Source organism: Vombatus ursinus, unplaced genomic scaffold (genome assembly GCF_900497805.2).
Source record: "Vombatus ursinus unplaced genomic scaffold, bare-nosed wombat genome assembly UNPS02014793.1, whole genome shotgun sequence".
In the NCBI taxonomy this organism is placed as follows: domain Eukaryota; kingdom Metazoa; phylum Chordata; class Mammalia; order Diprotodontia; family Vombatidae; genus Vombatus; species Vombatus ursinus.
In genome coordinates this window covers 16122838-16149136 of record NW_020954571.1, presented here as the reverse complement: position 1 = coordinate 16149136, position 26299 = coordinate 16122838, and the positions used below count along the sequence as shown (strand labels likewise).

The following is a 26299-nucleotide window of genomic DNA, read 5'->3' as shown; positions in this document are numbered from 1 at the left end:
ATCAGAAAAGACATCATAAAGAAAAAGTGTACATATTCTAATGGGGGCAGACAGGGAGAAGGCATCACATGAGCATCTTCTAAGAACCATAAAGTCACACGAGTCAGAGTCAAATAAGATAGAGGGCTTGAGAGTGAAATCTGTTATGTTTTGTGATTTTAAAAGAAGGGAAGAGAAATAAAAGATACACTAAGGAAGAAAAGGGGAAGAATTGGGGGGGGTGCTTATTACCTTATATAATTGGGAGCAAAAGTAGAATCTGTACTTTCATCTGAATTGGTCAAAAAAGGGTAGAACACACAAACACAAATACACATAACAAGTCCGATGCAGAAATATTCGATTCAGCAGAGTAACAGGAAGGGACAACGAGAGGAGAAAGGAGGAAATAAGAAGAAAGGTAGATCGAGGGACAGATTAAATATATGTAAAACAAATCCTAAGTTCAGAGGGGTTAGAAAGGAAAGAAAGGTTAAAAGCCTGTGATGGGGAACTGGTTGAAGGGAAGAGAACAGGGGTAGGGGAAGCTGTTTGCATGAAGCAAATAGCATTAGTGCAGAGCACAAACCTGTTCCTTTTCTGTGTAAGAGGAATCAGGAAGCAACGACAGGAAAAATAAGAAAATAGATTAAAAGGAAATACATAAAATTAAGAAGTTTTTGCACAAATGAATTCAATGCAGCTAAGATTAGAAAGGAAACAGGTAACTGTGGAAAAAAATTTGCAACAAGTTTCTCCAATAAAGGTCTCATTTCCAAAATATATAAGGTACTGAATCAAACTTTTAAGGATAAGAGCCATTTTCCCAATTGATAAATTGATAAAGGATATGATCAGGTAGTTCTCAAGGGAAGAAAAAGCTTCTATTTCCATATTTTTTAAAATGTTCCATATCATTAATAATTAGAAAAATATAAATTAAAGCAACTTTGAGGATGTACCTCATACCCATCAGATTGGGACTAGTCACAAAAATGAAGATGACAAATGTTGGAGTGGCTATAGGGAAAACAAGTACAACAATGCATGGTTGGTTTAGCTGTAAATTGGTACAGCCATTCTGGAAAGCAATTTGGAACTATGCTTCAAAAGTTGCTAAACTATATATGCCCTTTAACCCAGCAACACAACTACTAAGCCTATATTCCCAAGGAGATCAAAGAAAGAAAAAAATATTATGTAAAAAAATATTTCTAGCAGGTATTTCTGTGGTGGTAAAGACCTGGAAACTAAGGGAGTACCTATCAATTGGGGCTGCACTAATTACGGTACATGAATGTAATGCAATAATACTATTCTAAAAGAAGTGCAGAAACATGATTTCAGAGAAATCTGGGAAGATGTACATGGACTGAGGCAGAGGAAAGTGAGTAGAACTGGAAGAACAATCTATAATATCAATTTTGTAAAAGGAACAATTTTGAAAGACTTAGGAACTCTGATTAATACAGTGCTCAATTATGATTCCAGAGAACCAAAGAGGAAGAAAAGGAGGTACTTACCCCACCTCCTGAAAGAGAGACACACTTTTGGACATGGTCAATAGGGGAATCTATTTGGCTTGACTAAACTTATTTGTTACAAGGTTTTTATTTTTCTTTTCTCTTTTCCAGTAGGAGAGGAGATGGGGTAGGGAAGAGAGAAAAAAGATAGATGCTTGATAATTTAAAAAAAATTTTTTTAATTAAAAAATTAAAATAGAGGGTTGGACAAGATTCCTTCCAGCTCTTGAAAAAGTGAATTCTGCTGCACTCAAGGAAATCCTTAGTTAATTATAAAATCTATTTCTTCTGGCTAAGTAGGTCTATAGTTGCACCTCTGAAGTTTGGAGATGAGTGGCGATATGTTAAGTGTGCTGAAGCACATCCTTCATGAAGTTATAAATGTTTCTCATCTATCTCATTACAACTATCAAAAATTCATGTACTACTCACACAATGGATAGATTTTTTCCCTATCCACTGTGAAGTCAAAGTATACAAAAAGCTGTAAACTAGAGGTGTCAAACACATGGGCTACAGAGCAATACTCCAACACTTCTAAACGCAGGCCCAAACCAGATTAACTGGGAAATATTTAACAAAATAAATACAAATACAATAAAACATAGATAACATTATATTTTAAAATTAAATTAATATATGGTCTGCAGGACTCTTTATGACCAGGTTGTTTCTGAGTGTGATACCACTGCTGTAAACAACTAGCAGACCAATTCCTAGGTTACGGGCATCCATGCTATAAGAAGTATCCTTGTCGAGAAGGGATCAACAGGCAAAGAGCTCATCTCTTTGGCACACCACTGGGGCATTATTCAATATTGCATCAAACAAAAGATAAGATGAACCCTTCTGAAGATTTTTCATGGGGCCCAAAACACTTGAATTGATTCATTTAATGAAAGTCATTCTCCTTATTTCTAGGGGCTCATCATTATGAGAATACAAACAAACCAAGGGCCCCAGAGTGGAAACTGGAGATTAATCCATTACCTAAAGCAACAGAAAGTACCCTACAAGACCACAAAACAGTCATTAATGAAACTTACTTAAAAATGAATTCTCTCCTAAATCAGAATTATGAACAAACAATAAAGATTCAGTTAGTTTGTACATAGATCTAAATAACAAAACTGAACAGGCGGGCAGTGTTTGTGTGATAGTCTAAACAAATAACCCAATTCACAATGATGATGTACTTTTTCAGATGTGCTCCTTATGCTCACTGACATCAGCTTCAAAAATTCAATATAACATTTTTAAATGTTGGAAATGCTACTGAGAATATTAGATTTTTTTTCCTGGAGAGTAAGGCAGCTTCAATCCACTTCCTTCCAACATGTGGTCAAATAGCAATATACATTAATTTATAAAGCAGACAACATAAAACTTAGCATCATCATGCTTCATCAACATTTTGGTTTGTCAGACTGACATAATCTGATACTCAGTCACATTACTGCCACCACTCAAGGTTTTTGAAAGGGAGGGTAGCATAATACAGTATATCAAAGGGTCTTTATTTTGCCTTAACCAGTGGATGGAAGACAGTACTGGTTTTGTTTTGTATTTTTTCAGGATGCAATTCTACTCCCCTGATCCCTATTAATTATAAAGGCTAGGTGTCTAGTGGGGTAAGGATGTCAGAGGACCAAAGATCAAGCATACAACCCCAAAAGCTACTGCTGTCTATGAGTCAGCATAAAGCCTTCCTAATATAGAGGATGGGGAATGGACAAGAGACCCAGGGGATGGACAACACAAGAGGCCCCCACCTTTTGTGCTTTACAGCTCCTGCCAGCAGCTTCGCCTGAGAAAACTTGTTCTTGGTTTCTAATGGCTTCACAGACAATTTCTTCTCCCCTTCTTTTTTGGTATCTGAAGATACTCCAACTTTGGCAAGAGTGCTGTGAGTTCGCGGTTAAGGATCAAACAAAAAGCAAAACAAAACAAAAAAACTCAATGACTATTTCAGAACACTGACCTCTGCTTAAAAAGAAGGTATCTGAAGGAGCCAAAATAACAAAGACAGATCATCGTACAGAAATTTCAAATGCTGTGATGTGCCCTACCTGGCCTGATAGAGCAAGAAAAAATATCCTTCCCCTTTTTCATTCTAAACCATTTCCATTTCACCACTCCAACTGGTTCAAAAGAAAAGAACCAGTGGGGAAAATTATATAAAATCTAAATCCTACCTCAAAATTTCAATCATTAACTACTGAGCAAATCCAAAGTTACCTCACAATCCCCAAGGACACAACTAACCTGATGCTTCCTGCATAACACCTAGAGGTCTTAGCAACAGAACAACTAGGTGACGAGTATGGTCTTTTCCTTGCCAAGTCAGGGAACAAATGGTTTTTCCTAGAACAGCCTCCACAGACGAGAAGTAGAATTTAGGGAAACTAGATGAACTGCTGAATTGGTCTTATAAAAACTAACATACTAGCCAGGAGACTGTAACAATACATCATGAAGATTATACATAGTGACCAAATGGAATTACACCAGGAATGCAGGGATGGTTTAACATAAGGAAAACTATTAACATAACTGATTATGTCAATAACAAAAGTAACAAAAATCATATGATTATATCAATAGATGGAGAAAAAGCTCTTGACAAAATACAACACTCAGTCCTATGAAAAACATCTGAAAGCAGAGGTATAAATGATAAAACACATCTACCTAAAACCATCAGCAAGCATTATTTGTAGTGGGGATAAGGTAGAAACCTTCCCAATTAAGATCAGGAGTGAAACAAGGATGCCCACTATCCCCAACATTACTCAATAACGTATTAGAAATGCTAGCAATAGCAATAAAAGAAAAAGAAATTGAAGGAATCAGAATGGGCAATGAGGTAATAAAACTATTTCCTTTTTAAAGATGATATGATGATATACTTGGAAAATTCTAGAGATTCAACTAAAAAGTTAGTTGAAATAATAATTTTGGCAAAGTAGCTGGATATAAACCCATGTAAATCATCAGCATTTTTATATATCACCCACAAAACCCCGTTGAGATATTAAGAGATACCCCCATTTAAAACAACTGCAGACTGCATAAAATACCTGGGAAGTATACCTGCTAGGACAAACCCAGGAACTATATGAATGTAATTATACAATACTTTTTATATAAATAAAGTCAGATTTAAATAATTAGAAAAAGTTATTGTTCATGGGAAGGGCAAAACCAGTATTATGAAAAGAACAATTCTACCTAAACTAATCTACTTATTCAATGCTATCCCAATTAAATTACCAAAAAATTATTTTATTAAGCTAGAAAAAATAATTTAAAAATTCATTTGGAAGAATAAAAGATCAAGAATATCAAAGGAATTAATAAAAAAAAGTAAAGGAAGGAGATTTAGCAATACTATATAGTAACTATATTATAAGGCAGTAATTATCTGGTACTGGCTAAGAAATAGAAAGGTGGATCACTGGAACTGAGTACACATATGATACATAGTAGTATATGATTATAATAATCTTGTGTTTGACAAATGTAAGGACTTGAGCTTTTGGGATAAGAATACACTATTTGGTAAAAATTATTGGGAAAACTGGAAAGCAGTCTGGTAGAAATTGGGTATAGATCAATATCTTACACCATTTCCCAAGATAAAATCAAAAAGGATACATGAAGGGAGATATAAGAAAACCAGAAGAACATGGAACACATTACCTATCAGACTTATGGATGGGAGAAAAATTTATGAATAAACAAGAAACAGAGCACTGTGAGATATAAAATGGATAATTTTGATTACATTAAAAAGGTTTCGTACAAATAAAACCAATGTAGCTAAGATTAGAAGGAAAGCAAAAAATTGGGGAAAAACTTTATAGACAGTTTCGTGGATAAGGGTTTCATATCTCAAATACATGGAGAGCTTTGTCAAATTTATAAGAATATGAGTTATTCCCCAACTGATAAATGGTCAAAGGATATGAACAAGCAGGAAAATGAGGAAATAAAAACTATATCTAGTCATAAAATGCTCAAAATCATTATTAGAGAAATGCAAATTAAACTTTGAGATATCATCTCTCACCTATTAGATTGGCTAAAATGATAAAAGCAGAAAATGACAAATGCTAGAAGGAATGTGGGAAAATTGGGACATTAATACACTGTTGGTGGAACTGTGAACTGATCCAATCATTTTGGAAAACAATCTGAAATTATGCCCAAAGAGTTATAAAACTGCGTATACCCTTTGACCTAGCAATATCACTATTAGGTCTGTTTCCCAAGGTGATCGGGAAGAAAGAAAAAAGAACCTATATGTTCTAAAATATTTATTGTAGCTCTTTGGGGTGGCAAAGAACTGGAAATTGAGGGGATATCTATCAACTGGGGAATGGCTAAACAACTTGTGGTATATAATTGTGATGAAATATTTCTGTGCTCTAAGAAATGATGAGCTGGTTGATCTTAGAAAAACATGGAAAGACTTGCATTAAATAACAGAAAATGAAATGAGCAGAACCAAGAGAATTTTGCATACAATAAACAGCAATATCGTTTGAAGAATAATTGTGAACAACCAAGTTATTCTGAATACTATGAATACTCAAATCAACTATAAAGGACCTATGAAGGAAGATGCTATCCACTCCAGAGAAAGAATTGATAAAAAGAAGTACACGTAGTACAGTTTTACATATATTTATAAATCTATGTCAAATGGTGGCCTTCTCTAGTATGGGGTGGGAGGGAGGAAAAAAGGGAAATCATTCAGCACTTGAAAGAAAAAAATTAAATAAAAAAAAGAAAATTAACATTAATTTGTAAAATATCATTAAGTTTAGCCAAACTACATATTCATAAATGTTTATAAAGCAAATATATAGACTTTTTTTGCCTTTAAATTGAAAATCATTCAATTGTAATGCAGAAAAGGAATTTTTCAACATTAGATACTTAGTAACTGACAGCATGTATGTTTCCCAGAGAACACAAATATTAAATATTTCTTAGTTTTCTTTCTGCTCTCTTCTAGAAATTATTTAGCTCATTAGTGCTATAGAATGGAACAATAGTGACATCTAGTGCTCAACACATTACAGATGCATTCATCAGTAGAGTACATTACAGATGCATTCATCACTAGTTATTTGCTTAGGTTCATTCACAATGAACAGTTTTCTTACTGAGAACTACATAGGCTATATATGAGCTTCATAGCAGTAGATCAGTTCTGTTGCCAAGAGTAAAGAAGAGAGGTAAATATGGTCTGATCATTAAGCTACACATCAGGAATACTCTAATTACTCTTGTGTTTAATTTCATTTTTATTCTGAACTTAACAAGTACCAAATAATATAAGCATATCCAAAAAAGAACATAAAAAGGAGATTGTACAAGAAACCGTAAATCTCTATTACTTACAGTTTGCTTTTTCTCTTATGTACATAATAAATTCAACATGTAAATGTAACTTTCAAAGCTGTCGTGTCTGTGTTTCCTTATGGCCTTCCTTCTGTTGCCTTCTATGCCTTTTTAAAAATTGCCTGAATGACATCTTTTCTTCCTTTTCTTTTTATTTTTTTGGGGGGCTACCCTCAATGGGAAAAAAAAAACCTCTCACCCCCAATGGGGCAAAAAAAAAACCCTTGCAACAAGTATGCATAGTTAATCAAAAACAAATCCCCACATTGGTCATGTCAGAAAACACAGGTCTCATTCTGCAACTAAGGTCCTTCCCCTCTTAGCCTGCTTCACCATGGGTCTTAATTCTTAAGGTTTTCAAACAGTTATTTGGGGTTTTTTTTTTGCTGTTGTTGTTACCATGTAAATGATTCTACTGGTTCTGTTTATATAATAAGTCTTCTCGGGTTTCTCTAAAACTGCCCCATCGTAATTTCTTACAGCACAATAATATTTCATTATTCTTAAGTTGTTCAGTTATTCCTGAATTGGCAGGCACTCCACTAGTTTCCAAATCCTTGCTATAACAAAAAGAGCAGCTATAACTACTATTATACATCAGAGGTCTTTTCCTCATCCTTTGATTTCTCTGATGGTATAAGTCTAGTAGTGGTATCACTGGGTCAAAAAGCATGCACAATTTAGTGATTTGGGGAGGAGAGTTCCAAAACATTTTTCCAGAATAGCTAGACCAATTCATAGTTCCACCAACAGTATACTAATGTGCTTACTTTATCAATGTCGTGATGTCAAAGGCAACAGTTACCCCAAGTCTTCTCATTTATAAAATGAAAATTATATAGGACTCCCAGATTTAAAATTTGTTGGTTGTTGTACTTCATTCTTGAAGAGGACCAAAATGACATTACTATGTGGAGTCAAGGTACAGTGTGTCCAGCTGTGGCTGATCAGATCAGTATAAGCTCAGAAGGCTTTACCAAGGGTCAGGCACAAATAGTCCACATGAACATTTGCAGTGGAGATGTCTCTAAATTTGTACATGTAACATTTCTTTTGAGCTACTGCAATTCTGCTTCAAAGTGCACAGCACCTTCTTTGATATGAGAATGCCATACTGGGCAGTCCTTTGCCAGTGTTTCCTGTGTCATGCAGTTTATTCCAAAGATCTTCAGAGATTTTGAAAGTGTCTTCATATTGCTTCTTCTGACCTCTGTGTAAGCACTTGCCTTGTGTGAGTTCTCCATAATATAGCCTTTTAGGCAAATGTACGTTTGGCATTTGAACGATGTTGCCAGCCTATCAGAGTTGTGCTCTCTACAGCAGAGTTTGAATACTTGGCAATTAAGCTGGAGAAGGATCTTAGTGTCTGGTATCTTATCTTGCCAGATGATCCTCAGAATCTTCCTAAAATAATTTAAATGGAAGCAATTTCCTGGCATGGCACTGGTATACTGTCCATGTTTCACAGGCAAACAACAATCGGGCCAGAAAAGCAGCTCTGTAAACCTTCAGTTTGGTAGGCAATCTTAATACCTCTTCTCTCCCACACTCTCCTTTGGAGCTTCCAAACACTGAGCAAACTCTGGCAAGGAGTGTGTCAACCTCATCATCTATGTGGACATCAATGGAAAGTATTACTGCCCAGGTAAGTAAATTTATCCACAGCATTCAATATTTCTTCATTTGCTGTAACCAGTGGTTCCACATACAGCTGGTATGGTGCTGAGGGGTGAAGAATCTGTGTTTTCTTGGTGTTAGGCCAAAATTAGCACAGGCAGCAGAGAACGATTCATCTTTTGTTGCCTCTCAGTCTCAGAGGCTGCACTGAGTGCGCAATCAATCACGCGCCAACTCTTCTTCTGTTCTGGTCTTGGCTTGTAGCCTTTTCAAGGTGAATAATTTACCATCAGTGCAGTAGCTGACCTTGATGCTGTTTTCGTCCTCGTCGACGGTACATGACGGCATTGTTGAAAACATTATGCTACAAAACATGGGATTAAGTACACAGCCTTGACTGGGAAAATGTGAGAGTATCATCCATTATCCAGACCCCATGCAAGCATGCCATTGGGAAACTTATGTATAACACTGCTGAACTTCTCTGGGCACCCAAATTTTGCCATAATTTTCCACAAGGCCTCATGACTGACAGTATCAAAGGCCTTGGTCAGATCTACAAACGTTGTGTACAGATCTCTGTTCTGCTCCTGACATTTCTCCTGGAGATGTCGGACAGCAAACACCATATCAATTGTTCCTCAGCCCTTTCTGAAGCCACACTGGCTCTCAGGTAGATGACCATCTTCCAGGTGAAGGATCAGCCTATTAAGGAGGACTCTGGCAAGGATCTCTCCAGCAATGAGTAAGAGAGAGATCCCCCTGGAATTGTCACAGGACAATTTATTTCCTTTACCTTTACAAAGATGGACAATGGAGGCATCTTTGAACTCCTGAGGGATAACCTCCTCTTGCCATATAACCTGAAAGATTTCAGTTACCTTTTGTGTAAGCAGTGAACCCCTAGTAAATGAAAGTCAGCTTACCAAAGTCAGAGCTGGATACACATTCTTCCGGAGTGGCTACAGCAAAAGGGAGCACTGTGAAGCTGTTGTAGGTTTTGCAATTAAAACTAATCTAGTCAACAAACTTGTATGCCTACCAAAAGGAGTGAATGACAGGTTCATGACAATGCGATTTACAGGAAAGCACCATACCACCATCATCAGTGCACATGCTCCCAGCATGACGAACCCTCATCATCAACATGCTGAAGGAGGACAAGCTTATAACTCTGGGTGACTTTAATGAAAGAGTAGGCACAGACTACCAGACATGGCAGGTAGTCTTTGGGAGAAATGGAGTCAGAGGGGCAGCTAGGTGGCACAGTGGATAGAGCACTAGCTGTAGATTCAGGAGGACCTGAGTTAGTGCGGGTGACTCTTATCCATTAGGTTCAGTCCCTGATTTGAGGTCCAATGCCCTACTAGACCTTTGGTTTCAGTGCCAAACTGGTTGAAGATGCCGAGTGGTCCATACCCCAGCCTCAGCTTTCTTTATACAGTTCAGTCATGAGTTGAGTGGGGAGGGTTCACAGAACAGTGCACAGAGCCTGGCTCTAGTTTTTAAATCACCCACCCAAAGAATGAATCTTAACATATTACAGCGGCAGCAATTTCTGCATGCTAGGTGCTCAGCAGGGTGCATTTTACTTCAATCTCTCATGAAGCCCCTGGGTTATTTTTGATTTCAAGAAAGTATGAACCAGTGGCATATAGGCCACACCCCCACAGTATATGTCTGTGAATGTTGGTTCTCTTCTTGATTTGGGTGTCTTGTTTTTTTGTTTTGTAAACAAAATTTTATATTCTGTAACACGGTTCCTATCTGTTTCTCAATAAAACTGTTTATATTCATAAAAACACAAAAAAATACCATCCTTAGTTCATCCTGAACTTTAGCACAGGCTATGTAATATAAGAAGAAGAGACAGATAAGCTATGAGAATGATGAAGGCAATGTGTGGTGCTGAGTGCTGGACTGAGCAAAAACATCCTCTCCAAGTTAAATATTCACATTCAAGAAAAGCAGAGGCCCAAGGTAAAATGGACTACTATAAGACTTAATGTCAACAGAATAGAGTGCTTCTCTGAGCAGGAAAGGTTTGTTGCTAACTTGGAGGGAAAGCTAAGCACCAACACACAGCTGACAACAGGCGAGCAGAAAAAAAGTAGGCAGCTTTCAGAGATTTGGTATACAGCACTGCATTTACTACTCCTCTGGACCAAAACACTTACGAACACATCAAGATTGGTTTGATGAAAATGATGGGGAAATTCCAACAGAGTTTACCAGTAGGATAGTTCATTCCTCTCTAAGAAGGCAGCATTTAATTCCATCAAAAGTAAGGTGCAAGTGAAGCTTAAGATGGAGGAGTCTGGGCTCAGTAAGAAGGCAGATGAAATTCAGTTTTACACTGACAGTAACAATCCAAAGCACTTTTATGATGCCATGAAGATTATTTATAGGCCAAATACCCATGGTTCACCTCAACTACTTAGTGTTGATGGAGCCACATAGATTAGTGATAAAGATATCCTGGAGAGACAGGCTGAACACTTCCATAGTATTCTCAACGACAACCATCAATCAATGCCAAAGCCACTGTATACCTCAGGCTGAAGTCAATCCTTCTCTAGTTGAACTTCCAACTAAAGAAGGGGTTCTGAATACCATTTGGTCCCTCACATGTTGCAAAGTGCCTGTTGCTGATTCTATTCCAGCTGAGATTTACAAGGCAGATTTCAAGTAGTATTCTGAGGACCATCTCAATGCTTTTAAACCTACTATGGAAACAGATCCCACTTTAAAACTAACATTAATTTCCAAAGAGGATAAATTATAGAAATGATGGGCTATCTGAAAGTGCTCACACAGCAGGCATGCTGTGATTTTTATCTACAGGTCCACCATTAAGGGAAGTCAATTCTCCAAGAAAATATTTTCATTAGTTACACATAAAACAAAAATGAAGACTTGAAATCAACCAAAAAATAAATATTTGTGCTACTGAAACATTAAAAATCAACATTTAATTTTCCTTTTAATAGCTTAAAATTGCACTAAGATTTTTGGTAATGATCTGTATAATAATAATTTTTGAAATATATGATCCCTACCCAAAGCTCAAGGACCTATCTAGTGGTTTCAGAGGTAGATGCAGAATGGTCAAATGTGCTACAAAAACAACACATTTAAGGAGTGACATTAAAAATCACTTAGTTTTTCTGTAAACAATAATTAGAGCTAAGACAGTGCTTTAAAACTTAAATGTTTTACATGTGTTATTCATCCTCACTTAAAGCAGGTGCTATTAATTATCTCCATTTTACTGATGAAGAAACTGAAATTGAGAAAGTGTTAAGTGACCTGGCCCAGGGTTCACAGAGCTAGAAGTGTTTGAGTATTATGAGTGTAGGATCATAGTACTATGATACCATGAGTGCTAAATGTATGAGGCAAGACTTGAACTTTGGTCTTCCTAACTTCAAGGCCAATGCTCTATCCACTGACAACACCTGGTTGCAAAGTAGATATCCTTTAGATTTTTACTGTTATTGTTGTTCAGTGGTTCAGATACTCACAATGAGTATCCGACTCATTGTGACCCTATTTGGGGTTTCCTTGGAGTGATTTGCCATTTCCTTCTCCAGCTCATTTTACAGTGAGAACCTGAGGCAAACAGGGTTAAGCAACTTGCTCAGGTTCACACAGCTAGTAAGAGTCTGAGGCTGGATTTGAAGTCATGAAGATGAGTCTTCCTGATTCCAAGCCTAGTGCTCTATCCACTGCGCCACTTAGCTGCCTTGCCATTTAGAGGATGCCAAAACAAACTGTGACACAAGAAATTAATGAACTATTATTGTAACATAATAAATGATGAACATGAAGAATTCAGAGAAGCATAGGAAGACATATGAATTGAATCAGCATGATTCAGCATGAAGTACATACACAATATTCACAATAAATATAGCAATGTAAATGGAAAGGAAAAAAATAAGAAACTGAACACTGTAATTATAACCAAGCTTGGTCCCAGAGACAAGTTGAGAAAGTATACATCTTACCCACCTCTGCAAAGGTGGGGAACTATGGGGGTAGAACATTTTCTCTACCATATTTTTCAGTTGTGTTGGATGATTTTGCTGAACTGTGTTCTTTCTTTTTGGAAATGAACACTAAGTAAAAACAAAAGATTTCAATAAAAAATTTTAAATAAAAATAATCAGTTAGTGGTAAATAAAATAAGTGCAATATTATTAATTTTTTTTCTCCCAAGCTAAACAAATTGTTTTATATGAGAACATGTCAAAGCTAAGGGAAGTTATTTATATTCTGGAGCATTATGAAAAGTAACCTGTTATGATAACTATCAAGTAAAGCCAAAAAAACAACCCTTAATTTAAAGCTTCAGTAAGCAAATGTCTAATCCTTCAATTCCTGTATCAACATCTGTCTAGCTACTTATGTGTTTTAGTATTAGTGTAATATCTATGAGCTGGTTGGGAAGTCTGCTTTTCATCTCTTTTCTAGACAATCAGAATTATCCAAAACATTCCATCAAGAGTAAACACCATTGGAGCCTCCAAAGTATGTTTCCACAGGATGTCACAGAACTAGATATCATTTCATTTCTATCTTGTTCACTGGGTACTGTATTATCTTGTTTATTGGAGAATTTATCTTTGTCATTTAAATTTTAAGTTGATGGTTTGCCAGATACAATGCTATCATTTGAAGTGTCACAAAAAGGAGTCTTAAATGATACACTAACAAATAAAGCATGTAAAATACACACCTACATATATGGGTTCCATTTAGCCACAGTGAGGTCTGAGATTGCTGCCTGCTCTACCACAATACCATACTGAGATATCAAGAAGCCTCTAAATAACAGTGTCAAACCAGAATAGACCTTATATCAACTAGTCCAAATCCCTCCTGGGGAAACTGAGCCCCAGACATAGGGGAACTGACTTTTTGACTTTCCTAACTTCTGAATTGCACAGCCAGGACTAGAACTCAGGTCTCCAGACTCCCAGACCAGTGTCCTTTTCCACTACTAACTGCACAAAAGCTTTCAGGGCCACGTGAAACAGGTAGGGAAGCATTTATTCCTGGATTGCCTTATATATAAGCACAAAGCAAGAATGTTTTGCAGTAAAAACTATCAGGATGTGTGGATCTGGTTAATTCTAAACAACTCGGATTCCCACTTGACAGAGGAATTTTTGTACATTGTAAAAACTCAAAAATTATCACAGAATTCTAAAATATCAGAGCTGGGAAGGCTCTCCCAGACCATCTAATCAAATCCTTTCACTTCCTGGATGGAGAAACTGAGACTTAAAGACATTTGCTCCCTGACCATGTGAGATGCTGTCTGACAATCCCACATTGGGTACAAAGGATATTCTGTACTCCTTCAGTTCTTTCAGCTCTTCTTCCCTCCGTTGTTTTTCTATGAGCTCTTGCTGCCGAGAAACCTCATCAAGGAAGTTTGTCTCGTCTTCATTTAAACCTCTTACCATGTTTTCTGAGGAAATAATTAGAATGAGGCACATTTAGTAGGGTAAAGGGAAAATATCATCAACTAAAGCCTTTTCTTTAATAAACAGCAGATCCTCTAGGGGAAAGTAAGAAGGAATTAGTAAATGACTGTGCTCTTTGAATAAACAACATGACATAAAAACATTCAATTGCCCCCTTATTACCAAATATGAATCCACAGATGTGATAAAATACAGATATTAAACTAGGCTTCTTGAGTTTGAAACAAAAACATTTAATACTGTATGAATGGCAAAGGGCCACAAATTTCATTTCCTTCTAAATGAGAATTTGAAAGCTGTAAACCAGTCATACAATATTATGTATTTTCTGGGGCAAAGCATCACTTGAGGCAAACAAGCATAAGACAATGACCAAAGCTCATGAGTTACATAACTTTCTCAGACTTACTGAATTTGAACTGTTCCTCATATTCCTGCTGTTTCTTGTCTTTTTGTTCCTGGAGTCTTTCATATAGGGATCGAGGATCGTATACCTCCTCAGGACATTCTGAAAAGTGTGAAAGAAAAATCCAAATTTACTTTACAACTTTTTTAAAGAATAATTTTGGTGCCACAGGAGGCTCTTATGCAGAATGGAGGTGACCTTAGGTTCTGAAAAACTATGCTAGAAAAACCTAAGTTCTGACAGGTTCCAACAAGCTGGAAAGGCTTTGCGTATAGGCCCAGAAAGAAACTAGTTGTCTGTTCATCTAAACACCAGCCTGACAGACAGACTTGTCACTCAAGGGCCAGAAAGCAACAAAAAGGTGTGCTAAATGGTCTTCATTCCTCTGTATCCCTCTATCATGGTGAGAATGGAAAAGTGGCAGGAAAGGAGAAGAAAGAGAGAGACACAAATCATGCTATCTGGGGAAAATCTACAAATGTTAACATAACTGTTCACACTTTCAATGTTCAATCTATCCAATAACCAAGCTGATATACTAAAATTAATGAACATTCTGTGTGTGCTGGAATGTGCACTGGATTTGGAGTCAAAGGACTTGGGTTTGAAAGTCCACTCAGCTTCTCACTTATTAACCTTTGTGACCTTGGACAATGAAATAACTTTCTTGGGCTGTGGCTTCCAGTTACAGGACTGGATGAAGTGATCTCTAAGGTTCCTTTAGCTTTCAATCAATGATGCAACAATACTGATGTGCTTGCTCTGAATAAATATAAAAGTTAAAAAACCCCAGCTGAATGAATAAATGACTTGTGGAGGATTCTCCTCGAAGAAACACACAGTGATACTGGGAGAGCCAGCTAAATCACGCCCCTGAAAGCAACAAGAAAAAAGTGATTTTTGGTCATTCCACCTGACAATGCTCAAGATTAATATAAACACACAAATAACCATTAAGATTGTTCTGAAGCTTAAAGGTCAACATTTCTTAAATGAAAAAGTAGAGAAGTTCTGTGAAGAACCTGGCAGGATCCTTCAAGCTCTGAAGGGAAGATGCTTAGGGAAGCAGAAGGGTACAATGGAAAGAGTGCTTGTTACCTTTGTGACCTTGGATAAGTCACTGCCCTTTCTCTAGGCCTCAGTTTCATCATCTGCAAAATAAGAGGGCTGGACTAGATGATATTTAAGATCCTATCCCACTCTAGATCCACAATACTATGATCTACGATCTTTGAACAACTTCAAAGTACAAGTGAGCATGACCAAGACAATAATTATACTGTAAAGTGAGATCTTTGAAAAAGTTGTTTAAATAATCTCAAATCATCAACAACTGTCAATTAATAAAAAAGCATTTATTAAAAATCTACCATAGGGCAGCGAGGTGGCACAGTAGATGGACCCTTAGAGTCAGGAGGGCCTGAATTAAATCCAGCCTCAGACACTTGACATTTATTAGCTGTGTGACCCTGGGCAAGTCACTTAATCCTGATTGCCTCACTTAAAAAAAAAAAAAAAAAGAATCTACCATGTGCCTCATACTGTGGGTATCTGTAGGGGCTGAACTATGTGAAAAAAAAATGCTCCACATCACTACTACTAAGAGAAACAGAAATTAAAACAACTCTGCAGTTTCACCTCATACCCTTCAAAGGAACAAGGATGATAAAAGGTAGAAATAGTGTTGGAGGGCTATGAAAGACAAGCATTTTGATCTGTTACTGGTAGAGCTGGAAATTGGTTCAACTATTTTGAAAACAAGTATTTGTAATTGTGTGAAAAAAAGTTATTAATTACATTGTTTGATCTGGCAATGTCACTACTGGTCATGAACCCTAAAGAGATAAAAAACAAAGAGCTAATTCCCATATATACCAAAATATTCATAGCAGCACTTTAGTGGTAGCAAAAAAAAAAATGGAAATAAAGATGCCCATTGACTGGGGAATGGCTGAACAAATGTGTTAAAGCAATGTAATAAAATATTATTGTACCATAATTAGTCTATAAGGAATTCAAAGAAACACAGGAAGAATCATATGAACTGGTACAGAAGAAGAAAAGCAATACCAGGCGCATGTGTGCATGTGCTTGTGTGTATGTGTGTGTGTGTGTGTGTAAATAGTAACTACATGTATAATATGTAATAACTATAATCATACAAATTAAAAGAACACTAAAAAGAAACTGAATTTAGATTACATGCAATGACCAATGGTTCCAGAGAACAACAGAATACACTCTCTTCCTTTTGGTACAGAAGTGGGGCACTCATTGGTGCTGAATGATGCGTAAGTCAACAAGTGTGGCTGTGTTGGTTGTTTGTACTCAACTATTTTCCTTTGTGAGAAATGGTGTGTGGGTGTGGGAGGAAGAGGGTAACCAGGAAATGTCTGTGGTATAAAAAACAAAAGGCAAAAATAAAACTTTTTTTTTTAAAATAGGACTCAGGATCAAAGAATGAAAAAGACCAAAGGCTTAAAAATACATCAGGAGTCTCACATCTGTTTGTATCTTGAATAGTTTCTTAAAAAGGAAAGTCAGGTTAGAGACAGCATAACATAGCTCTATCCACTATTCTATTAACTCTCATAGTAGTGAACATTATTACCTCTTAAAGGTAAAGAATTCAAAGAAATATGGGAAGGCTTGTTTGAAACGGCGGGGAGTAAAGAAAGCAGAAACAAAGAACAAGATATACACTGACTTGCTTTGATGTATTTCTGATCTCCCTAACGTCGCTACTCCTTCCATTGGTGCAGGCTGAAACACCTTTAAGTCTTTTCACAACTCTTGAAACTCTTGTCCATGTCCCTCTTTCCATGGTGAAGTCTACTTATGTGCTGGGAACCTTTTATATCTCTTTGCATAACAAGGCAGAAGATATAGTAGCATAGCGAATAGAGTGTTGGACCAGTAATAAGGAAGACTAGGGATAGGTTTCCAAACCACCAGTTGTGTGACCCCAGGAAATACACTAGGACTGTAAGCTGCAGAAAAGGTGCTGAAGAGGTGCATACCCCATATTCACTACATTTTGGCCCAACCCCAACAATGCTTCATTTTACTCCCTGGAAACATCACTGGCTCTGGAGTCAGAGAACTTGGGTTCGAATCCTGCCTGGCAGTTTCTATTTATATGACCTTAGATAAATTCACTTACCTCTCCAGTTCTTAGTTTTCTAATTTATAAATGACAAGGCTGGACTCCAAGGTGTTTCAAACTCTAGATCTATAATCTTAAGAAGCTTAACCTCTCTGCTGAACTAGTTTCTTCATCTATAAAATGAATTTAACAACAGCCCCTATTTCGCAGCAATTTCGAGGATCATCTGAAATGGATGTAAAAACACTTCGAAAACCTTAAAGTGATATACAAATATCAGTGATTAGTTACTATTATAAGTGGAGGGGTGAGTTCCTCCAGATATTCCTGTTTGTGAATGAATGACTTTGTTGCATCATGCCCCAGAACTCTGCAGTCTCCTGGAATAGACCACTCAAAAGAGTTTGACTTGATCATCCACAAAGGAAAGATGAAGTAGATGAAGAATGTCTATTTGTCCAGATTATGGCATTATGACAACCTACAGAGCTTGTCCACCAGTATGTTTATCTAGGACAGGCAGTACAAATGGAGGAGTTGGACCCACAATCAAATAGGAGGAAGAAAGCAGTCTGGATTGCCTTCAGGAGATTGCAAAACTCAATAAAATATAACTTGTGAAAGTGTGCTTGGTTTTTTGTTATTTTTGTTAATATCTTCATCAAGGAGGTCCTTGATATATCTGCAGATTATTCTCAAAGACTCTTCTAAGAAGAAAAAGTAGGTATATGAGTTTGGTAGTTATAAATATTTTTAATTGCCTTTTTTCAATAATACACTTGAACTCCAAATCTAATGATAACTAAGGATAAATGCTATGAGTGGCACCAATAAAATTATTTTACCCTGTAAAGTTTTTCATAACATGTGCAAATCCAGGTCAATTAAAAATGGCATCAATCCTAATGGTTTTGTAAATCTTAATCTTGTTAACTATATCACAGAATCCCAGAACCCAAGAGTTGTGGTTCAAGGAAGCCTAAGAGAAGACTATTGTTTAGGGTTTCATTTCATACTGCTAACTCACTGAGCTTAGAAATTCACCTTTTTTATAGAAAATTTTTCTAGCCACAACTCCTCTATTTTGTATGTATGGAGTTGATTTTTTCAACTCGTGCAGAACTTTACATCTGCCATTACTAAATCTCATCTTATTAGCCTGTCATTTTCAACTTAAGATTTTTTTGAATCCTGTCTGTCATCTGACATATTTATCTTTCCCTGCCTAGCTTTAAGTCACCTGCAATAAAGCAGACCTTTTATGACTTCATCCAAGTCAATGACAAAAATATACCAAGGACATATTCCTGAAACATTCCATTAGAGACTTTCCTCCAAGTTGACATGGAATTAAGCTCTGTATTCTGTTACTCCACCATTTCTGAATTCTACCTAGCACATCTAGTCCATAGTCTCCATCTTTTTCAAGAGAATGAGACTACCAAATGCTTTACTAAATCTAAATATGCTATAAATCACAAATTAATACACAACTGGAAAGGATCTCAGCAACAATTAAGACTAAATTATCATTTTACAGATAAGGAAATGAGTCTCCAAAAGGTGAAGTGATTTGACACAAACATTCAATGAGTTGGTGGCCAGATCGCTTATTTTCCCACTCAGATTACAAACTATACACCTTTGTACCTTCTGGATCCTCAGGTTTTCGAACTTTTTCCCATTCTTCCTGTCTCTTTTTACGTCGTTCATCTAATTCTGTCTCAGACACAAATCTCTTTTTGATAACAAGATTACCATCATCTCCTCCATCCATAATGAAACAGCCTGTTCAAAAACAAGAGTAAAAACTAGTATTAAAATTCAAAAGACAAACATGGTTATTAAGCTGCATCATATCGAGAAACTACACAGAGTGTCTCAAAAATCTTAGTGCAGTTTTAAGCTTTAATAGCCTGAGACTTTTGGAATACTCTGTATATCTCAAAAATTTCCTAGAGCTTACAAGGGGAGAAAAAAATGAGGATGATTTATTCAAAATGCTGGCCCTTCCCAAAACGACTCAGTAACATGCTGGTTTTGTTTGTTTCAAAATGTAACAGATATCTTTACTCTCAAGGAAATCATTCCAAAAACCAGTGCTGGAATCAACAGATCTGCTTGACAATGCAACCTGGATTTCTAAATCCAGAGCACCTGGGTTGAGATCCAACCAAGATCTATTACTTATCACTTGTGTATGACTTTGGGTAAGTAGCTTAAACTTTTTGGACTTTGGTTTCCTATCTATAAAATGAGGGATTTGTAAAACAGATAACCTCTAAGGTCCCCCTCCTAGCTCTATACATCTATGATTCTTCTAGTTAGTGCTCACTATATAGTTTTATCACCATTCGTTTGCTTCATTGGTTTCATCAAGCTGACCTAATTACAAAATGTATTGGCCTTCTAAAGTTCTTATTCCTCTCCTTGACTTCTCTATAGCATATAACAATGTTCCTCAAACCCTTCCTTCCTGGTTCTTCTAACTTTGACAACTAAGGATTGCTGATTGATTTATTATTTCTGATTTAGCATCCATTTACTCTGTCTGCCACTTAGTCAAAGGGTCCAATTCAGCAAGAGAATTGCTTATTGTCTGTAACTATGCCAGGGATTTTGAAAATTCTAAATAGTGACCTCTTAATGAAATGAAAGGCAACATCTTTTAAGAAAGCATCACATCACACAAGTAAGAAAGATGCATTAGACAGGGAGATGAACTGAAATAATCTGGGCTTTACTCCTCCCACTTCTGACTGTAATAGCTAAAAGTAATATTTTTGTAGGAAGGAAGGAAACACATTTGACTTTAATCCTAAGAGTATAATGGCACAAAAATTCTGTTCAAATCCTGTCAAAAGTATTTCCTCAACATCATGTAAATCATGGATACTTCAGGAGAGAGAATAATTGTATTATTGAGAATTATAAATATTGGAAGATTCCTCCAATAGGATCAGAGGATTTAGGGATAGAAGTATCTTGGAAATTTCTTAGTCTAAATTCCCTCATTTTACATATACAAAACTAGAGCCTAGAGAAATAAAGGTCACATAGGTGAATTAGTGCCCACAAAGGGATCTGAATATTCTTCAGGGCCCCTGTGGCCCAGCCCCATCCCACAAAAGAACTCTGGAATCACACAGACCAGGTTCAGTCCTACAAGGGTGGGAAGGGGTAGGAGGGAGGGTTCCTAACCTCAAAATGTCCATTTCTTTTCTCTTTGTGGTTCATTATCCCCACTTAAGAGTGAATCTAGGAAAATCCTCCAAAAAATAAACCTTAAGAATAGTTCATATCTAAGTTTTCCCAAACATGAGTAGCTTACTCCTTCAATCATTCACTCTCATCCCCCCAATTTCCAGTCTCTCTTTATCCACTGGTTCTTTCTCTTCCCTTTCAAAATCAAACACCTAGGAAGAGAAGTTTATATTTGTTGCCTCCATTTTCTGACTCACACTTTTTAACCTTGCATGCAATTTGGTTTTTGATTTTCCTGAATATCAACTGAAACTGCTCTTTCCAAGATTACCAATGACTATTCCAATGGCCTTTTCTTTGTCCTTATTTACCACCTCCACCTAGGTAAGCTTTTATCCCTGGGTTTTCATAACACTGCTTTTTTCTTCTGGTCGATCTATTCACTACTTTTTAGTCTCCTTTGCTAGATCATCCCCTCTTTCCCATTCCTCTCTAAGTGTTGAACCCCAAGGGCTCTATCCTTTTTCCTCTTTCTATACTGTCTCAGTGATCCAATTTTCACGCAGAGGTACAATTATAACTGTACAGAGGATCTATGATTCAGTCCCAAACCCTCTCCTGAACTCTAGACTTGCGCCTCATCAACTACCTATTAGACACCTCCAACCATACACTTTCCTGTCAGTCAGTTAATAAGTATTTATTAAGTGCCTACTCTGGGCCAGGCACTATGCTAAGTATTGGGGAATGAAAAACAAAAGACAAACGATCTCTGCCCTCTTACTGGAATCTCAAACTCAACATGTCCAAAATAGAATTCATATACCACCCAAAATAGTTCCCTCTTCCTAATTTAATTTTGTTAAGAGCATTACCATCCTTGACTCTTTTCACATTTAATCTGTTGCAAGTCTTATTGATCCTACCCCCACAATATAACCACCATCCCTCCCCTTCTCTACACTTAACATAGTCACCACTCTAGTTAATGCCCTCATCATTCCTTGCAAGCCCAGACTACTGCATTTGTCTCCTAATTCATCTCTAATTTTAGTTTTTCCTTCAATCCATCTTCCATATAGCTGCTAGATTGATACTCCTGAAGTATCCCCAGTACATCTGACCATGTCACTTCCATTATTCTTTTTTTTTTAGGCAACTGGGGTTAAGTGACTTGTCCAGGATCACATAGATAAGTAAGTGTCTGAGACTGGATTTGAACTTAGGTCCTCCTGACTGAAGGACCAGCACTCTATCCACTGCACCACCTAGCTGCTGCCTCCCTCCCCATTATTCTTAAGCATCATGTGGTTCCCTCTTTGCCTAAAGGATCAAATACAAATTTCTCTTTTTTACTTTTAAAGCCTTTTATAATATGGCTCCACCTTACCTTTCCAGTCTTATTTACACATAACTCTCATTAATTCTAAATTCCAGCTAAACTGACCTGTTGACTATTCCCCATACATAACATCCCATCTCCCATCTCCATGTATCTGTTCAAGCTCTCCCTCGTGCCTAGAACACACTCTTCTCCTTACTTCTACCTCATGGACTCCCGTTTCCTTCAAAGCTCAGCCTATCCTGATCTCACCAGTTTCTGCTAGTGCTCTTCCCCTGGATATTATTTTGTATTTAATTTTCTACGCACATTTTGTTTCCCTGATAGAATGTAAGGTCTTTCAGCACAGTGTTAGGTACATAGTAGGGACTTAATAAAAGCTTGCTGAATTGAACTGACTCTAACACACTTTCTGCTACATTATGATATCTCCTCCTTTAATGTGCAGAATTTAAGCCCTATTTCTTTATATTAATGAAAGGACAACCCAAGAAAAATGTCTATCTTCTACCTCAAAAGGAAAGAAGTTTAATCATTTATTTGATTTCATTTTGTGGCTGAGAATTTGAAAAGAAATAACATATTTTGCACTAATATCTAAGAAAACTGTAAGAAAAGAAACTTACTTCCCAGGGGAATCATATAAACAAGGCTTTGTAAACTAAAATGCCTAAAAAATAAGAATACTGATCTTTCCAACACCTGTAGGCAAAAGATAATTTTATAAGACATCGAGAAATCCTCCAATTTTTCTAGGAATTATGATAATTTAACTTTTATTCAGTAAATAATCTAAAAAAATAATATAACACTAAGTCTAGTTGTAACAATATTATATCAAACAGAGGGGCTGAAATTAGGAAAATTAACAGAATTACATAAAAAAGGGAACATGAAGAACTAACTTCTCAGTCTGGACAAAGATACTTCCTTCACTCATTTGGTAATATCTTAGGAGTAATCACCCATTCAGAACTAAAGGATGCACATAAAGTGAGTTCATTTTAAGGCAGTTTCAGAAGTTTGTAATTCCCTTGGAACCAAATGAACAAAACTAGATAGCCATTAGACTGTACCAAGAATCTCCAGGAATGATAAGATTGTTGTTGTCTGTCCTTTGTTTCTCGAAGGGGACCATGACATTAGGGAGGTGATGCCACAACATGCAAGTGTATTGGATTTAAGTGAGGGAGGGCTGTGCAAAGTCATTAGCCTTACTTTCTCCTCCACAGCCATCTGGATCCAGTAGCCAGATATGGATCAGGACAATTGGAGATGGTCCAGGATGCAGTGGGGCACCTCAGCCTTTTCAAGCTAAGGATTTTAACAGGTCTCAGTTTGACTGAGGCAGTGCCTATTCAGTGAATAAGGCTTAATAAAAAATGAGGCAAAGAATGGTCTCTTTAAAAAAAAAATTATCTGGGAGGGGAAGACCCGTGGGGTTTGTGGCTAAAAAGTTGACTTCTTTCACATTCTTTTTTATTCATTTGAATTTTCTTTCTTCTTCTTCCACCCTTTCCCCTGATTAGTAATAAGCCTCAACAAAAATTAAGTCCACTGTCACACTCCCTAAAATCCAGTTTCATATTCTCAGCACTCCATCTTCCCCATGAGTGTATTTTATAAATACAAAAACGTTACCCAACTATGCTTTCTCAATAGTTGACAAAAAGGCTTCCCAAAAACCTTACTGACAAAAAAAACTTCACTGTCAACAAGGAAATTCAATCTGAGCCTCCCGCAAGGAAAGCTCAGATTTTTAAGGATAGTTTGGTCATTTTTACATTTTGAATAAAATGGTTTTCCTAACCTTAGGTCTTTATCAATTTAATACAAGTAGTTACTGAGTACTTAGTAGGAAATATCCAGTATTGTTGGGGGGGGGTGAGGGAGAATGAGTAGAAAACAGTCCCCACTCTCAAAGAGCTTACAATCTACTTGCTGAATTGAAGTAACTCTAGTACACTTTCTACTACATCATTTTAACCCCAGAATTTAAACCCTGTTTCTTTGAATGAAAGGACAATCCAAGAGAGTTATCTATCTTCTACCTGAAAATAAAAGACCAGCACACATGAAAAATTTAAACAATATAGGGCACTGGGATAGATAGATGTTTAAATTCTGCCACTCTCCCTGTTTCATTTAAAATTTCAGGAAGGAGAGCCCTCATATATCCTCATACCCAACCCTGTTAAAAGATTTATCAGATGTTATGAGATTCACTGCTTCCATGGGCCTTCTTATACACGGGGCTGCTTGGGTAGCATTTATAAGTAAGAAAAGTAACACACAGGTACGATGTGATGGTATTTAAATATGTGACAAAACTTCAAAGACCATTTTAAGTCTATTTACTATACATTATTCCAGAAACTTGAGAGGTAATTATAAGTTGAGATAGGAATGCAAATAATTTGCTTTGGGAACTTTGTTTTTTAACTTCATCTGTACTATATTTTGTTTATACTGTATTTTGTTCTGGAAAGAGAAAGCAAATAACATTGCCCTCTCTTTTCCCTTTTCCCCTTATCCTTTTTCATTCACAGGATCATACCCCCACCCCCCCCACTCCCACAAAAAAAAAAAGAATAATTTAATTGCCAAACTAAACATAATCATAAAAAGTCAATTCAGAGAAAGCCAAGAATTCTAATCATTCCAAATTCACTCTTCTGGAAAAGAACATGATTGTCAAAAACAGAAAATGTGGTTCAATTTAAGTTTACATGCATTACATGCCAATGTGATTACCTATATTTTAAGCTAAAGTAACTATAAAACATTGTCTGATTATTATACTAATGTGGCTGAATCAGAGTACAGGATTTTATTTCCAAACTGCTGCAGTAGAACTAATTCAGGATTTTATCTAGTCCACTCTTCAAATTACAAAGATATTTAATTGCTAACCTCAGTATAATGCTGGTTTTTGATTTTCTTTCTTTCTCCTTTCTTTTCTTCTCAGACTAGGTCTCCCCATCTTGTCCAGGCTGGCAGTATAAGGGAGCTACTCACAACCCAATCCTACTACTAATCAGCACAGAAGTTTTGAAAATTTCCAACCTGGGCCAGTTCTGTCTCTCTTCCTCATTCCCCAGCCCTAGCTCCTGAAGGCTCATCATGTTAATACAGTGCAGATACCTGATTAGCATAGCCCACTGTGTAGCTCAGAACTCCTAGCTCAAGAGATAAGCTTCAGCCTCCTCAGTAGCTGGGATTACAGGTGTGATTAAAAAACAAAAATCACTCCATGGAAACAATGATGTCTTATAGAGCATGGTAACATCTCTACTGTTCCTATCAATGGACAGGACCCTGTCCCAACTTTGTAATAGCTTTCTAAAATTAGACTATATGTCAAAAAATATTTGGAAAGGGGATTAAGAACTCAGAGTTGCTGTTCTCAGCCTCAATTCTAGTAGTAGGTCAGACAGGCCAAACAAATTACTTTATTTATTTGAAAATATACTAGTATATTCCTTTCTCTCCCAATGTTCTATGGACCTAATCACTTATAATTTTAAAATGCAGGACAGCAGCTGAGCCAGATGGTAAACAAAATTTTATCCCAAACAAAGGTTGATTCTGGTTGGAAGATATTTCTATTGAGCTACAATTATTTTACAATAACTGTCTCTCTCTACCACAGACTGCTTCATTTGCCACTTTTTTTTTTTTTTACCTTTGTTAGCATTTAACACTAGACAAAGTAATCCCCTGCTAATCACACACTCCTACTAGGTACACAGTATACTCCAAAGGCAAGTTTGGGCAGAGGCCTAAAGTTAGTTATGAGTAGGAGACTAATTCCAGAAAATGAATTTTGGCTTGATAATTTTAACATAAAAGGCATTTTAAACATAAATATAAGATGCGCTTAAGTTAGAGGACTCAAGCAATCCTAACAGAACTCAGAATAAATCATATTAAGGTTACATATTAATTTTCCATCATTAAGAATGGCTGAAAAGATTTGCATTGTTCTGAATAATACTAACTAATAAGAAATAAGGAAACTAATTGATAAGAAATAAGGAAATATCTAAGAAGACATGATTCATGTGGAAAAGATCACACCCATATAGTCAATAAAATGAACTTCTACTCCATATTTGGTCCTTGTTCAATGTTGTAAGAGACACAAAATTAAATAAGACATAATTTCTATCCTTATGGAGTCTGACAATCTACTATGGCAAGATACTATACAAA

The 26299-nt window shown here is 36.6% G+C and overlaps 1 protein-coding gene across 1 annotated transcript in view; it reads right to left on the bottom strand.

Moving 5' to 3' along the window:
- The window catches only part of FAM192A (family with sequence similarity 192 member A), a 43007-nt gene that overhangs the window by 12853 nt on the left and 3855 nt on the right, over nt 1-26299 (bottom strand). Inside the window, exons 2-5 of the mRNA XM_027869307.1 lie at nt 19189-19326; nt 14436-14534; nt 13889-14010; nt 3275-3408 (exon numbers count right to left, since the gene is read on the bottom strand). Coding sequence (XP_027725108.1) covers nt 3275-3408; nt 13889-14010; nt 14436-14534; nt 19189-19315 — 482 coding nt within the window. The 5' untranslated portion in view covers nt 19316-19326. The remainder of the gene's footprint in view (nt 1-3274; nt 3409-13888; nt 14011-14435; nt 14535-19188; nt 19327-26299) is intronic.